Source organism: Oreochromis aureus, linkage group 15, assembly GCF_013358895.1.
Source record: "Oreochromis aureus strain Israel breed Guangdong linkage group 15, ZZ_aureus, whole genome shotgun sequence".
NCBI lineage: Eukaryota > Metazoa > Chordata > Actinopteri > Cichliformes > Cichlidae > Oreochromis > Oreochromis aureus.
The window spans coordinates 38,542,162-38,556,576 of NC_052956.1; the positions used below are offsets into that span (position 1 = coordinate 38,542,162).

General features: G+C 38.6%; 2 protein-coding genes across 3 annotated transcripts; both read left to right on the forward strand.

Annotated features, from left to right (window-relative positions):
- The first annotated feature begins 721 nt into the window (after positions 1-721).
- Positions 722-6,967, forward strand: dnase2b (deoxyribonuclease II beta). Its single transcript, XM_031756165.2, has 6 exons — positions 722-1,868; positions 1,981-2,155; positions 2,727-2,805; positions 3,368-3,529; positions 4,897-5,094; positions 5,683-6,967. The coding sequence occupies exons 1-6, from the start codon at positions 1,762-1,764 to the stop codon at positions 6,015-6,017; spliced, it is 1,056 nt and encodes a 351-aa protein (XP_031612025.1). The 5' UTR covers positions 722-1,761; the 3' UTR covers positions 6,018-6,967.
- Positions 6,968-9,045: 2,078 nt separating this feature from the next.
- Positions 9,046-13,339, forward strand: LOC116333078 (deoxyribonuclease-2-alpha-like). 2 transcript variants are annotated; one of them, XM_031756222.2, is made up of 7 exons: positions 9,046-9,184; positions 10,391-10,488; positions 10,566-10,728; positions 10,815-10,896; positions 10,987-11,145; positions 11,228-11,419; positions 11,610-13,337. In XM_031756222.2, exons 1-7 carry the CDS (start codon positions 9,167-9,169, stop codon positions 11,984-11,986), a joined length of 1,089 nt encoding a protein of 362 aa, XP_031612082.1. In that variant the 5' UTR covers positions 9,046-9,166; the 3' UTR covers positions 11,987-13,337. The 2 variants fall into 2 exon arrangements, with proteins under 2 accessions (XP_031612082.1, XP_039454527.1); XM_039598593.1 differs by lacking the exon at positions 10,391-10,488 and having other exon boundaries at positions 9,076-9,184; positions 11,610-13,339.
- Positions 13,340-14,415: the final 1,076 nt, after the last annotated feature.

Consider the following 14,415-nt stretch of genomic DNA (forward strand, 5'->3'; position numbering starts at 1 on the left):
ACTCATGAACTAAGACCTTGTTAGCAGTGTTATTCTTAAGGAGGAGCTTTTTCAGAACTATTTCCTCCCAGAGGAAAATTCTTCTTTTGTTTATTCCTACATGTGATCTGTAAAGCCATATTTTATGTTTACTCTAATTTCAACTTATAAAATATTATTGTTTAAACATTTAAGCACTACTTCCAGTGACTTTGCAGCCTGTTCTCTGTTGCTTGCCTTTCCCTTGTTTTGTATATATACGTCTTGTTTGTTGTCCTGCTGTCTCACTGTTTATATTTTATTCCTGCACAGTTGACATGGAGCACCCACAATTTCATTGTACATGTACAGTGACAATAAATGTCCATTTTATTCTATTTTATTATTCTATTTACTTATGTATACACACTTAATTAACTACTTATTTATTGACTTACTCATCTGCTTATATGTTTACTTATTTACACGTTTATACTCGCACGGTCACATATCTCCTTGTGACAGAAGTGGGCTCAGTAAGTAAATAAGTACATTTAAGCACAGCTGTAAAGTACTTATACTTTACTTTTATCTTATTGCTTTAGTTGCTTCACCATTTGAATATATTCAAAGATCCATCCATCCATCCATCGTCTTCCACTTATCCGGGGCCGGGTCGCGGGGGCAGCAGGCTAAGCAGAGAAGCCCAGACCTCCCTCTCCCCAGCCACCTCCTCCAGCTTAGGGGGAACACCAAAGCGTTCCCAGGCCAGCCAAGAGATATAATCTCTCCAGCGTGTCCTGGGTCTGCCCCGGGGCCTCCTCCCGGTCCTGCAGACCCCCCTGTGAATCGCTACCTAATCGTGGTGGAGGGGTTTGATGTTCCAGGGATCCCGGGGGTTGTGTTGTCCAGGGGCTTCTGTCCCCTAGTAGGGTATCCCATGAGAAATTGGTCCTGGGTGAGCGACCAGACAAAGAGTGATTCAGAAGACCCCTATGAGAAGAACACTTAGGGAACAGTTCACCCTGCCTAGGGTTACCGGGGCCCCGCCCTGGAGCCAGGTCCGGGGAGGGTGCCCGAGGGTGAGTGCCTGGTGTCCGGGTCTAGTCCGTGGGGTCCGGCCGGGCACAGCCCGAAAAAGGGACATGGATCCATCTTCCTGCAGGCCCACCACCCGCAGGAGACATCGTAGGGGTCGGGTACATTGTGTGCCGGGCGGCGTCCAGGAGCGGAGGACCAGGCGGACCGATCCCCAGCTACCAAGACTATATTTAAAGAGTTTCCTCAACAATAAACTGGATGAGCTTATGAAATCCAGTTTGGCTTATGCACATTATAAAAAGAGGCTCAGAGATGTGACTTTGTCAGACTTCAACTATGAGTTGTTTTAAAGTGTTTCCCCTTTTACAATCAACATGTGGTTTCACTGTAAAATTAAGATCTGTCCAGTACAGTAATCAGGTGTGAACAGTACTTGATGTTGTAACGAGGGCAATTTGCATAATTAAGAAAAAACTACACAAAAAACATTAACATACAGTACATATATAAATAATACAAGGACAGCTAAAGTAGCATATCTACTGTCAAGGTTGGCAAAAAAATAATCTATAAACATTTGAAAACATTTAATTGCTGACATAGTCATTTCAGTATTTTCCCGTCATGTGACAACATCTTATGACTTCCCATTTTTGCATCTAAAAGCAGATGTGCTGGTTTCAAAATCAGAAAGCAGCAGATTTCAGATTTCCCTTTTGTCAGTCGCTGCTGTGTTGACTTCAGCTGCACGAGTCACTCAGGATGATCTCACACTTTAGTTTATCCTCACAGATTTTTGTGCTTGTTTGTTGCACAGTTTGTGGTGCTGACATTTCATGTAGAAATGAAGATGGCGAGGCAGTCGATTGGTGAGTTAATATGATATTTTTAAATATTAATGCCTCCGTATTCATACTGATTACGGATTCTTTCAATTTTCCCAAGAAAAGACACGTGATTTTCTGTCTCTTTCCTTCCCAGGTTTATCATCTACAAACTGCCTAAACACAGAATCGATGACATCGGCAGCGGGGTGGAGTACATGTACTTGGATTCATCAAAAGAAGGCTGGGAAATGAGTAAATACATGATTAACTCCAGCCAAGGAGCCATAACAAACACACTGAACCAGCTTTACATGGGAAAAGAGTACAAGGTGAGATTATTCCATCTTTTTTGGGGGGTTTTTATATGATGAGTGAGACTTTAGTTTGTTAATGGGAATTATCGGAGATAATGCTCGTGCCAGTTTGCTGAGTAGGAACTCTTTTATTTAATATGAGGAACTGAGTTGACACAGAACAGTCAGAAACAACATAAACTACCAGTTTGGAGTGTATTTAAATCTGTTTTTATGTAAGATCTTAAAGTAATTAGGACCAAATAAACTGAAGAAAAAATATTTAATTTGGGAAATATTTAATTAACTTTCCCCAGGCAGACAGAAAACAAGCATTTCTCTGAAATATCTTTGGATATAGGAATGAAACAAAAGCCATTAGCTGGTTATTGTAGCATTCTTCTTCTTCTTTGTTCTTTCACTTGCTCTCCTATTCCATTTGCCATCAACGTAAACCAAAGTGTAATAAGGTGTAATAAGCAGTTTGGTTTTGCAGGGGGTCACTAATGTCACCTCTCAATTATTCTTCGTGTATAAAAGAACTGGTATAAATAACTTTCACTTGTATAAAATAACAAATGTTGTTGTTTGGGGGTTTTTTTGGCAGTCAAACACCTCAGTGTATGCACTCTATAACGACGGCCCACCAGACCTGATATACATTCAAAAATATGGACACACTAAAGGTACGGTACAATCAGGAGGAAGAAATCTGCTTCATTACTCCTTTTTTATCTCAAGACTCTTATTCATTATTGTGATCACATAACAAGATTCATCAGGTTTTATTCCCAAAGATTTTACTGTTAGTAGAAAATATAGCAGCACTGTGACTGCCATAGTTTTTTTCTTCACTCTGTGGACACATGTGCAAATTAAGGTAGTTATTGTGTACATGTACAAGTGTACAGTTATAGTAATAATAAGCCACAACTATTCTACATGCAACAGTGCAAGTTACAGCATGTTTTGTGTCTGTGACAGTTACTGGCAGATGAATTTCCAAACTGCTAGTCAAGCTTTGGAAAAAGAAAAAATCAATAGGGTCTGGGTTTCCTCTGCCTGCAATAGGGTGTTGTAGGGGGAGGAAATGGGCAAAGACCATCTGTCTGATCGCTCCAACTGCGCATTTGACTCTTATCAGCAGCTTTGACACAACTGATGGAAATCTTTCTGCGTCTGCGTGCTGGTTCGCATGTATCTGTGTGTAATCATTCCAACTTTCGTATGTTTGTGTGTGTCCTGCAGGGGCACTGCTCTTTGACCGCTCTCAAGGTTTCTGGTTGTCGCACAGCATTCCCCATTTCCCCTCCTTCCCCGAGAAAGGGTACCTTTACCCTTCCTCTGGCAAATTCTATGGCCAGACTGCACTGTGTGTGACCTACCAGTACCAACAGTTTCTTCATATAGGTGAGCTCTCATGAAGCACAGAGTTTGGCACACAATCGTCAGACTTACTACGTTTAATACTCTGTTTGATAGAAAGAAGAAAACATTTACACAGTGACACCAACCATTGCAGGGGTGTCAAGCTCATTTCACATTGTAGGCCACACTTTGATCTTAAGAGGGTCGGACCAGTGATGATAGATTCTGGGAGTTCATTGCCCACAATTACAACATATAAAGTTTTGTTAATTCAAAGAAAATGTCATTTTTCTGTGAACCCACTGAAAAAAACATACAAATATGTAAAAAAAAAACAAAAAACTTTTAATAGTTGATCTATTACTTAATTACTTTGGTGTTGTATGAATGACAGAGATTCTTTACCAACAGGAAATACTGTAAAACTTTGAAAATACCGTTAAATGTTCAAAATGATGCACTCCTTCACATTTTCCACAGCTGTCCAGTGGGCCGGACTTGGCTGGGCCGATTCTGGACCCTGGGCCTTATATTCGGCACCCCTGGTTAATACAAAGCAATCATCAGCTTTTTTCTTTTACATGAATACATACAGTTAGGTCCATAAACATTTGGACAGTAAGAGAATTTTTGTAATTTTGCCTCTGTTCACTGTCACGATGCAATTTGAATCAAGGGTCAAGATGTGAGTGAAATCCAGACTTTCAGCTTTAATTCAAGGTGATGAATTATTTGTTCAATTGTTGAATATAGATTATATGTTCTATAGATCGAACATATAGATTCAAAAATAATTTTAAATGTGCGCAGAGTCTTAAATTATTTGGAGTTTTTATGCTGCTCTGCTTTATTCTGGATTTCTCACTCAGCAAATGTGTAAAATGAAATTTTAAGGTTATTAATAAGGTGATTTGTTTCTTTTGTTTGGAAAACCCACATTGCACACAAGTATTATAATGAACCTGAGAAACTTTTTTTGCTCTGAAGCGTGTCTGAAGGGAAACTTTAGGGGATTTCCCCACACATGTTCAGCTACTAGGAATTATTCTAAGTGTTTCTGTGCTGATCATAACAGTTTCAGTATAATAGTATTTTATTTTGAATGAGTTTTTTTTTTTTTTTATTAATAATCAATTTTTTCACATTTTACCACTTAAGTTAATGTGTCAGTGAAGAAAGACTAGAGGACATTTAATTTAGCTAAATGTAATATCTGCTATATAGAAAGCCTTGAACGTGAAAATTCAATATTTGCCAAGAATTTAATTAATAAACTTGATGAGACTAACAGTGAAAGAATCAATATCAGTGTCATTATTGTAAATTTTCATTGCGGCTGTAAGGAATACTCTCGCTATACGACCATCTAATATACATTATCTGTCATTTCTCTCCTCTTCAATCTCCAGCAAAGCAGTTGGTCTACCTTTACCCACGTTTCTATAACTGCTCTGTTCCTGCTGCATTCTTGGCTGACCTGCCACAGCTGGCCCAGTTATGTGCAGACTCCAAACCACAGCTGTCCTCAAATAAGAGAGTGCAGCAGCTTTTTTCAGCCGGAGGGGAAAAGTTTGTCAGTTTTGCTAAATCTGAAAACTTTGTGGATGGTAAGATACCCCGCGTGCCCTTTTTTACTTTTAGCCATTTACTTGCTCATCATGTACAATATTTTAGAAGAGCAGACTTCTTTCCTGTAGCCTACTGCCATGTTTGCACATTTCACTTGTCGACCACAGTCACTGATTATCAGGCGCAGACACGCTATCGTCTCTGAACAGTGACATGCACTATCACGTCCCAGCCGGGGCCTTCAAAGTACTCTCTACTCACAGCTGCTTTGACCTGTGGATCTTAGTATGAATAGTTACATGCAGTATTTTGTTTCTCAGTATGTGTATATGTATATTTTTATTATTTAGAGAGAATAATTATCCACAAAAAGGTTATATTTATGCATGAAAACAACACAGAGCTCACAATGTATTTATTTTACCATAATCATTAATAATGCTAAAAGAAATGTGAGCTTATCATGTTTGCATTTTCTTTATTCTCATATCATTTGGGAAATTGCCAAAACAACTTGAAAAATGCTATTAATTGGTATAAAAACATTATACGTTTCATTTAACACAATGATTCTAGTACAGACACTACTCTAGTACTTACATGTTTTTCTGTTGGCTTTCGTTCAGATATCTACACAGGCTGGGTGGCTCAGGAACTGGGCGCCGACCTTTTAGTGGAGTCCTGGCAGAGACAAGGTCACGACCTGCCCTCCAACTGCTCGCTGGCCAAACACACCATGAACATTAAGAAAATCCAGCTTCCCAGATCAATCCTGTTTTATTCGCACAACGACCACTCAAAGTGGTGCGTGTCACAACTTTATGAGGACCGGGTGACCTGCCTGGGAGACCTGAACAGAGAGATGGGCCAGCTGTGGCGAGGTGGCGGTCTGATCTGTTCCTCCAACCCTTTGATTTATAAGGCCTTCAGGCAGGTGGTGGATTGGTACATTGATTGCTAACTGAGAAGGAAAAGCAAAGTGATTAAGAATCAGTGTGAGACTGGCTGACAGTGTGAGACTGGCTGACAGTGGCAGAGCGAGACACTATGATTCTGCCTCCAGGGTTGACTGCTATGTAGAAGTGACATAAAGACTCACATATAATAATGTATGTGTATAATTCAATTAAATTTTATATATACAGCTCCAAATCACAACAACAGTCGCCCGAAGGCGCTTTATATTGTAAGGTAGACCCTACAATAATACATACAGAGAAGAACCCAACAATCATATGACCCCCTATGAGCAAGCACTTTGGCGACAGTGGGAAGGAAAAACTCCCTTTTAACAGGAAGAAAGCTCCGGCAGAACCAGGCTCAGGGAGGGGCGGGGCCATCTGCTGTGACCAATAATGATGTATTTACAATTTAAACTGGTGAATAAGCTTTTGAAAAATAGCAGTGACTGCATGTTAATTATGTGGTGGATACACTTAGTTATCCACCTTTATTTGAGTTAAAGCAGCTGTATGGAACCAGCAGCCCACAAGTATAAATACATAAAAAAAATAATACTTTCAATTCAATAAAACAAAACAGAAATAAGATTAGTAAGACTATAGATCACAGCCGCACATTGTTGCTGGAGATGTTAGCAGCTGTGTGTTTAAACAACCATGTCTGCACAGTGTCTTGTTCCTTTTACAAAAGGAGCAAGAGACAAAATTATTGATCTAAGTCGCTTCCTTTCATCCAGCAGAGATGCAACTATAACACTATTAGTGCTACAGATAAAAGCTTTTGTAATTTTCTTTTGAATTTGGGTGTTTGTTGGTGTTTTGTTGATTGTGCCATCAAGAACTTGTATTCATATCATTTTAGCACAGTATGTGGACTTGTGTTATGATGCTACATATTTGAAGTTGTTTTTAAGTTTTATAAGTTCTGCAATAAATATATGGAACCATATGTTGTAGTATGATGTGCAACATAATAAAGACTGACAACATTAAAATCTGGTCTACTGCTCAGTGAGACTGAGGTACATGTAGTCTAATCAAATCTATTTTATTTTATTTTATTTTATTTTGTGCCTCTAGAGTAGTCATCATCATGTTTGTTCAGTTTCTATTTCCACTGAAAAGGCACTTGGCCTGTAACTGTGTGTGTATTTAGTGTTTGGGGTAAATAGTGCCACCTAATGGCCAGACCAGCTGATTCATAACATTCATTCAAATGATATTTCAACTATCTACAATTCGATACAACTCATGCAAACTAGAGCAGGCACTAGAGAAGAAAGAGTGCAGCTAATATCCAGTAAAGTGCAATAAGCCATGCCAGTAATATGTACTGTACACAGTCATATGAAAAGGAGAGTACAGCCTCTTTCAACAACAAGGTTTTGCTTATCGGGGGGACATTTAAAAAACACATCTGGTCCTTAGCAGGTCTTAAAATTAAGTTAATACAAGGTCAAATGAACAAAGGTGAAGAAAACTATGTCAAAATGCAGAAACAGCAAATGGAGAACTCACTATGCTCTTAATGCTTTCATAGGAGTTAAGAAGGTAAGATCAGGTAACATAATGGCAAGAAAGAAAACATCAGCAATGATCTTAGAGAAGCAAATGTTTCTCCTCATCAATCTGGGAAGAGACATAAGAAATTACACAGTGAGAAAGTGGAAAATGTTTAAGACAGTTGCCAATCTTCCCAACAGTGGATGTCGCAGTATATTCATCCCAAGGTCAGACTGTTCAGTGCTCAGAGAAACTGCAAAACACCCGTGAGCAAGATCTCCAGCTCTGCAGGCCTCGGTTAGCATGGGAGATTTTAAAGTTCATGGCAGCACAGTTAGAAAACAAGCCTTACTTGCTCAGCAAGCCATGAATACAAGTTACACGTTCAGTCGTTTTCTTGCTTAGAAAAAGACTGAACAGGTATGGCTTGTTTGGAAGGGTTGCCAGGAGAAAACCTTTTCTCTCCCAGCTTAGCTTTGCAATGTTGCCTCTGAGTAAACCACAAGACTTCTAGAACAGTGTCCTTTGGACAGACAAGGCCAAAGTGGACATGTTTGTCCATAAAGCACAGCGCCATTTTTGCAAAAACCAAACACAGCATATCAGCACAAACAGATCATGTCACCTATCAAGCATGGAGGTAGACAGGTGATGTAGACAATGAAGTCTTTTGATACCAAAGTACTCTGAGGTCGTCTGCCTGACAGCTTGGACTAGGTTGAGATCGGGTGATGCAACAGGACAACAATCATATTCAAAGCAGCAAATCAAGAACAGAATGAGTGTAAAAAATAAATAAATAAATCAAGGTGGCCAAATCTCAATCTGGGCCCTCAACCTGACTGAAATGCTGTGGCGTGACTTTGAGAAAGCTGTGCAACAAATGCCCGCAAACCTCAATGAACTGAGGCAATGTTGTAAAGAAGAGTGGGTTAAAATTACTCCGCAGTGACGTGAAAGACTGATAAAGTCATACAGAAAATGATTATGTCAACTTATTGCTGGTAAAGGTGGAAAATCTATTTATTTATTTTTTGCACACTGTTTCCGAATTCTGGTTTCATTTTAGTTCAATAAAAAATGTTCTTGTTCATCTCAAATTGTATTTATATAATGATGAGACAAGCTAAGGGTCTAAGACTGTTTTTTACTTGAACTGAACTTTCTTTTTCACCTGACTCTGATATATTTCTACATATACACTATGTGCATGAGAAAACTGGTTCTACCAGCGCAGCAAACAATCTTGTTAACTGATTGAGGACCTGGATGCTTAAAATGTTGCCATGTGGTTGCAGTTGGGTGCAGTAATTGAGATTGTGCTAAACCATGCATCAGTTTCACAATGACTGCCCTTTCTCAGAAACATAAGAAAAACAAAGTCACATATATATTCTTTCAAAAAGCAAGTCAAACTGGACCATGCAGGGCTCGAAGGACACAAAGCCTCGTTACAGCGTCACCTGGTCAAAACAGGCATGGCAACATTGTAAAAAACAAAAAAGGAAGATCTATGGTGACGGCTTTGAGCAACAAGGAAGTTGTTGCTGACACATCGAATGCAGATATGGGTGACGGTTTCAGTTAGCAGTAGATGTGACAAAGCAGCTTTGTACAACAGATCTAAAGCTCACTGAGAAGGAAAATGGAAACAAATAGATATGTAAGTAAATGTTTACATATTTCAAAATATATTCTACAAATAATAGCAACTGACCCCAGTGTGTTGCACAATGTTGAGATTATCTATTTGCATAAACAGACTGAACACAAAGTAAATGCATATTATCCTGTGTATAAAAATACGGTACATGAGTACAGTGTGTCACATCATAGCTTATCAAACACAATGTGAACAGAATATTACCACATGAAACTTGTATTGATGCATTTATTGATCTGGAGAACTTATTATCAGATTTATATGTCTTGCAATCACTGTAAAAAAAACACAATACTGGTTGTCAAATAAATGCAGTGACCATTTAAAAGACTGACCCTAGATTACACCCACCAATAAGTATACTATTATAAAATGCAACAGACTATTTTATACTGCTGCATGATTTGGCATTATTGGCATTATAATAATATAATGTCCACTGTTAGTTTGACTTGCAAATATATTTTTCAGTAGTGGACGATTGAACTCTTGTAACCTGAGGAAGTGGCTTGACAGAAATGCAGAAGTCTTACACACTTACAGAGTGTTTACATCAAGGACCTTTACTTATAGCGTCTACCATATAGCTACAATAAGAAAGACAAAGTAAGTCAGCGCGGATGTGGGATCACAACAGAAATCCTGACATCGCAGCGTTCATCAAACAAACACAGATTAGGTCACGTGATGACAAGTTTTCCAGATAAGAGCGTAAACCCTGTTCACATGTTTAGAGTCTATATTGTGTTACTCGAAACTGAATGATGGAGGTAGATCTTGAACTTTATTGCCGCTATGATGAACTGATACATCTTTCACCATTTTATAAACTAAAGTATGTTGGGGGCCCAGAAATGTCAGAAGGAGAAATAGAAAATTTGTAACTTAAAAGTCTGCCATGCTGGGAGGCTGTGTTTGGTAAATGATGTGAGCAGACTGAGACATGTTACATGTGTGGTAAGTGGTGCAACTTAAGTCGTCTGTCTAAAGTAGCTTGCAGGATTTGCAGAAGTAAAGGAGTAACTGACATAAGTTTATGTCAGTCAGATAAAGTTTATCTATGTTTAAACAGAAGCTGCAGGTTTACTGGTGGCTTTAATTACACTACACTGTATTAAAGACCTTCTGCTTTGTGACTGTGTTGTTGAATGCAGACAGCCTCCTAGTTTTTGTGGTTCTAGCAACGGTTATGTTTGACTGTTTCAGACAAGTGTGATGGGATTCCTCTTGAGTGTTGGGATCCTTTTTCAGGGGTGTGACTCAGCGGTAAAATGCAGGAATGACAGAGGAGATGAAGTTGACTGGTTTGTAGACATTTGGAATTTCTGCCAATGGGTTTAATCTAAATGCATAAGAAAACATCTTTATCTACATTCTTTAGGTATATTTTGTACAAGCGTCCCAATGAGGATAAACTTGGATTGTCATACTTTTACATGGATGAGAGTACCAACGGATGGATACTCAGCCAAGAGAGCATCAACAGTGCTTCTGGCACTCTCGCAAACACCCTGAAACCTCTTTTTGACTTCTATGACAGAAAGGTGAGGTATTATAGTCTCATTAGCATGGCACAGTGTGTAATCTGAATACCATTTCAGAGTTGTTGTGGTGTTGCTCGTCTATCCAGGTCGAAGGCTTTGGATACATGCTCTACAGTGACCAGCCTCCAAAGCCGTATGTTGCTCCTCCATCGTTTGGTCACAGTAAAGGTGGGTACAACATTGTCTCAGCTGATGGCGTTCTCTGTCTGAAAGACCCAAATGTAGCAAAGCTCAGTTTGTGTTTCTGACCTTCTACAGGAGTTGTGTTGTTGGACAAAGAGTCTGGAGTTTGGCTTTCACACAGTACACCAAAGTTTCCAGTATATCGCAGTAAAGCCTTCTGGCCTGATAATGGAAATGCAAACGCTCAAGCATTTATGTGCGTGACTTACCCGTTTAAGCAGTTCAAAGAAATAGGTGTGTAAACAGGTAAACAGCTCAAATCAGTTTCATAGAACTAGTGAAAGTTTACCTTAACAACTTGTATCTGAATTCTTAGGAGTGCAGCTCAAGTACATCCATGCTTATTCGTATGACTCTGAAATCCCAACAACCTTTCACAATGAACTCCGATGTGTGGCACAGCGCGACTGCTACCCGAAAAAGGAACCCTGGTTTAGTCAGGCGACGCTGACTTCTTCAAGCGGCCGTAACTTCATCAGCTTTGCAAAATACAAACGCTTTGGTGATGGTAAGTGTTTTCAGACAGAAGACATATTTTAGGATTTAAGGGATGAAAATTCATGTTGATCACAAACATCAGAGCATGTCTACAATTCAGCCTGTAAATTGACAATAAAACACACTGTACTCTCCACAGTATGGGCAGAGGACACTCTTAATAGTGTTGTTTTCCTGTTTTGTTTTCCATACTATTACAGATCTTTACTCTGGTCTTGTTACAAAAAACATTAAGGGGAATCTGTATGTCAAGAGCTGGGGAAAGATGCACCACAATCGCAGTCTGCCTTCTAACTGCAGTAAAAGCATCCCTAACCATGTGTACAATGTGAAAGAAGTAAAGCTTCCAAACAGGGAGGCCTTCAGTGATACTGTGGATCACTCAAAGTGGTGCGTGACCGCAGACGGTGACTGGATCTGCATCGCTGATATGAACCGAGAGGAGAGTCAGATGAAAAGAGGTGGAGGAGCAATATGCACTAATAACAGAGTAGTTGGGATGGCTTTCTATAAACTAATATACAATTTTGAACCATGTAAAGATCCACGCTCTACTGATGGTAAACAAGAGCTGTGAAGGAACAACCCGAGTGTTGGACCAATATTATAAAAACCTCCGCTTAAATAAGCACATCAGTTCAGCTGTCCAGTCCTGACTCATGCAACTTTAGGTTCAGGTTTTTCTAAAAGAAATCTAGAGATGGTTACAGAGTGCCTGCTTTTGTCTCCTCATTGTTCGCACGACTGGACCAAAATGCAGCAATCAGAGTTTTTAAATGTCTTTATCATGTTGTTTCATTTTTTTAATCTCTTATTAAGTTTTGTTTTTATTTCTTATCATGTCCTGTGAAGCGCTTTGTAACTTTGCTTTGAAAGGTGCTATATAAATAAAGGCATTATCAATATTAAGAAAAATCGATGGACTACTAAAAACTTGATTTTCTTATCATAAACTTCTGTATCTGGTAGAAAAACAGTTTCGACCTCAGGGTCCACTGCAGTGTCCTCCGTGCACTATTACTTCAAACTAAATGAATTAAATGTGAATGATTTAACGCCCACTTGGAACTTATTGCCAGCTATGCAAACCAAGCTCTTGCTGCAACTCTACACATTGAAAGGCCTTTTGTACACCCTGAACCCTCCCCCTGCTTGTTGATGTTCCAGTGGAAGGACAGGTGAAATGCCAGATAGTACGGTGTTTGTGGCTTTGTTTGTCTGTGCACGTCTATTTTCTATTTTTTTAATTTATATTTTTTGTCTTTTGACACTGAGCAACTTCCACTCGCCTCCTCTGTGAAACTGTGGTTCTTATCCTGTTTTGCAGCGTCTGCTTGCAACAGGTTTTCAGCTTTCATCTCTGTTTCTGTGGCACCAAAATGTTGCAGCTGTAGATTAATTTTCAGAATCTTTCCTGCTTGTTCATTTTTGTGATGCGGTGTGTTTTATGCAAAAATCTGCATGTGTTAAATGCAGAACATTATCTCATTGGAGTTGAGGTGAATAAAAGAAAAATATTTCTTTTTGGTAACAGTGCCAAAACTGTGCACATTTCTGACAAAAATAATGGAAGTTCTTATTTCTAAAGTTTACCATAAAGTGTCTTAGTTGCACTTTTTGATGTTAACACTCCAGGAAGTGGCTTTTTAAAATAAAATGATCAGTCCTTGCCCACACCACAGCTTCCTGTTCACACCACTATGTGACACTGTCACGCTTAAATGTAAAGTCTTACCTTTCTGTAATTATTATAAACTGTGTTATTATATCCATACGGTATAATCTCAAGTTTTAGGCAGGTGATTAAAGATGTAGAACAAATAATATTGTATTTGCTGAATCACAAATACAATAGTATTCCTCATAAATACAATATTGTGTTTACTCGTTTCTACTGTGAAATACTAAAAAAAAAATACTCAAATTAAATGTCCTGATGTGTTAATGATCACTTCTGTGGTTCCTGGTGCAGATAAACTCATGCTGTCTCTTTCTGGCTTTGTTTGACTGTATTTAAGCTGTCAAATGATCACAGCCTCCTCTTCCTCCTTTAGTCCTTAAGGTGATGGTTAGACCTTCATCACTGGTATGAACACGCAAGTAATCAAGCCGTCTGCACTAAAGATTTTAGCACATACAGGCCAAATATATTATATTTCAAATTCTCTTACTGAGAACAAAATGAAATGTACATATGGTGTCATATGATAAATAGTTTACATACTCCTGTTTTCTCCTTTCGCTGTTATTCCAACAGTTTTGAGGTTTCAGTTTAGATGCTTTCATAGACTGGCGTGCCATCGAGCCATATCTGGCAATTGCAGCAATTTGTATTTGTGCTTAACAAATTTATAGTACCCCCACCCAATGTAAGGTTTATGCCACAGCTTCCCTAAATTAAGAGTATTTGTAATTACAAAATCATTTTTTATGTTTCTGTAATGATTAACTATGAGTTAGATCTTTAACTGAAATTATATTTCTAATGCTAAAATATAATTATTGTTATCCATGAATTTTCAAATGTATGGGTTTATTTAAAAAAGCAGAAAAAGATAGTAGAGCATGTTATTATTTATTATTAAGCCTATCCCTGCTCTAACAAAATAAATCAATTCAGTCTTTTTTAGCAACTTAAATTGTCTTAATAGAATTGTGAGTTTATATATTTTGCGATTTCTCCTGCCTTGTTGGCCAGTTCTCTCCTGAAAAAGACATTTTTCATCTCAGTGAGACTTTTTACCTGGATAAAAAAAGATTACAGATTACACTGATTACAGCTTCTACCTCCTTTGAGGAATGTTCTTTCTGGCTCTAAATGAGTTGATATCAATCATGATAGATATGCTTGACAGAGTATAGGTCAACAAGTCATTAATAACAGCTTTCCAAGAAACAAGAGTGTGGAGATGTAGCAAAGGTATAAAGATCATGAGCCATATTATGAAGATACGGCAAAGAGTTCTTGAAGTTAGGTTAAGAAGAGAGTTGATGATCAGTGAACAG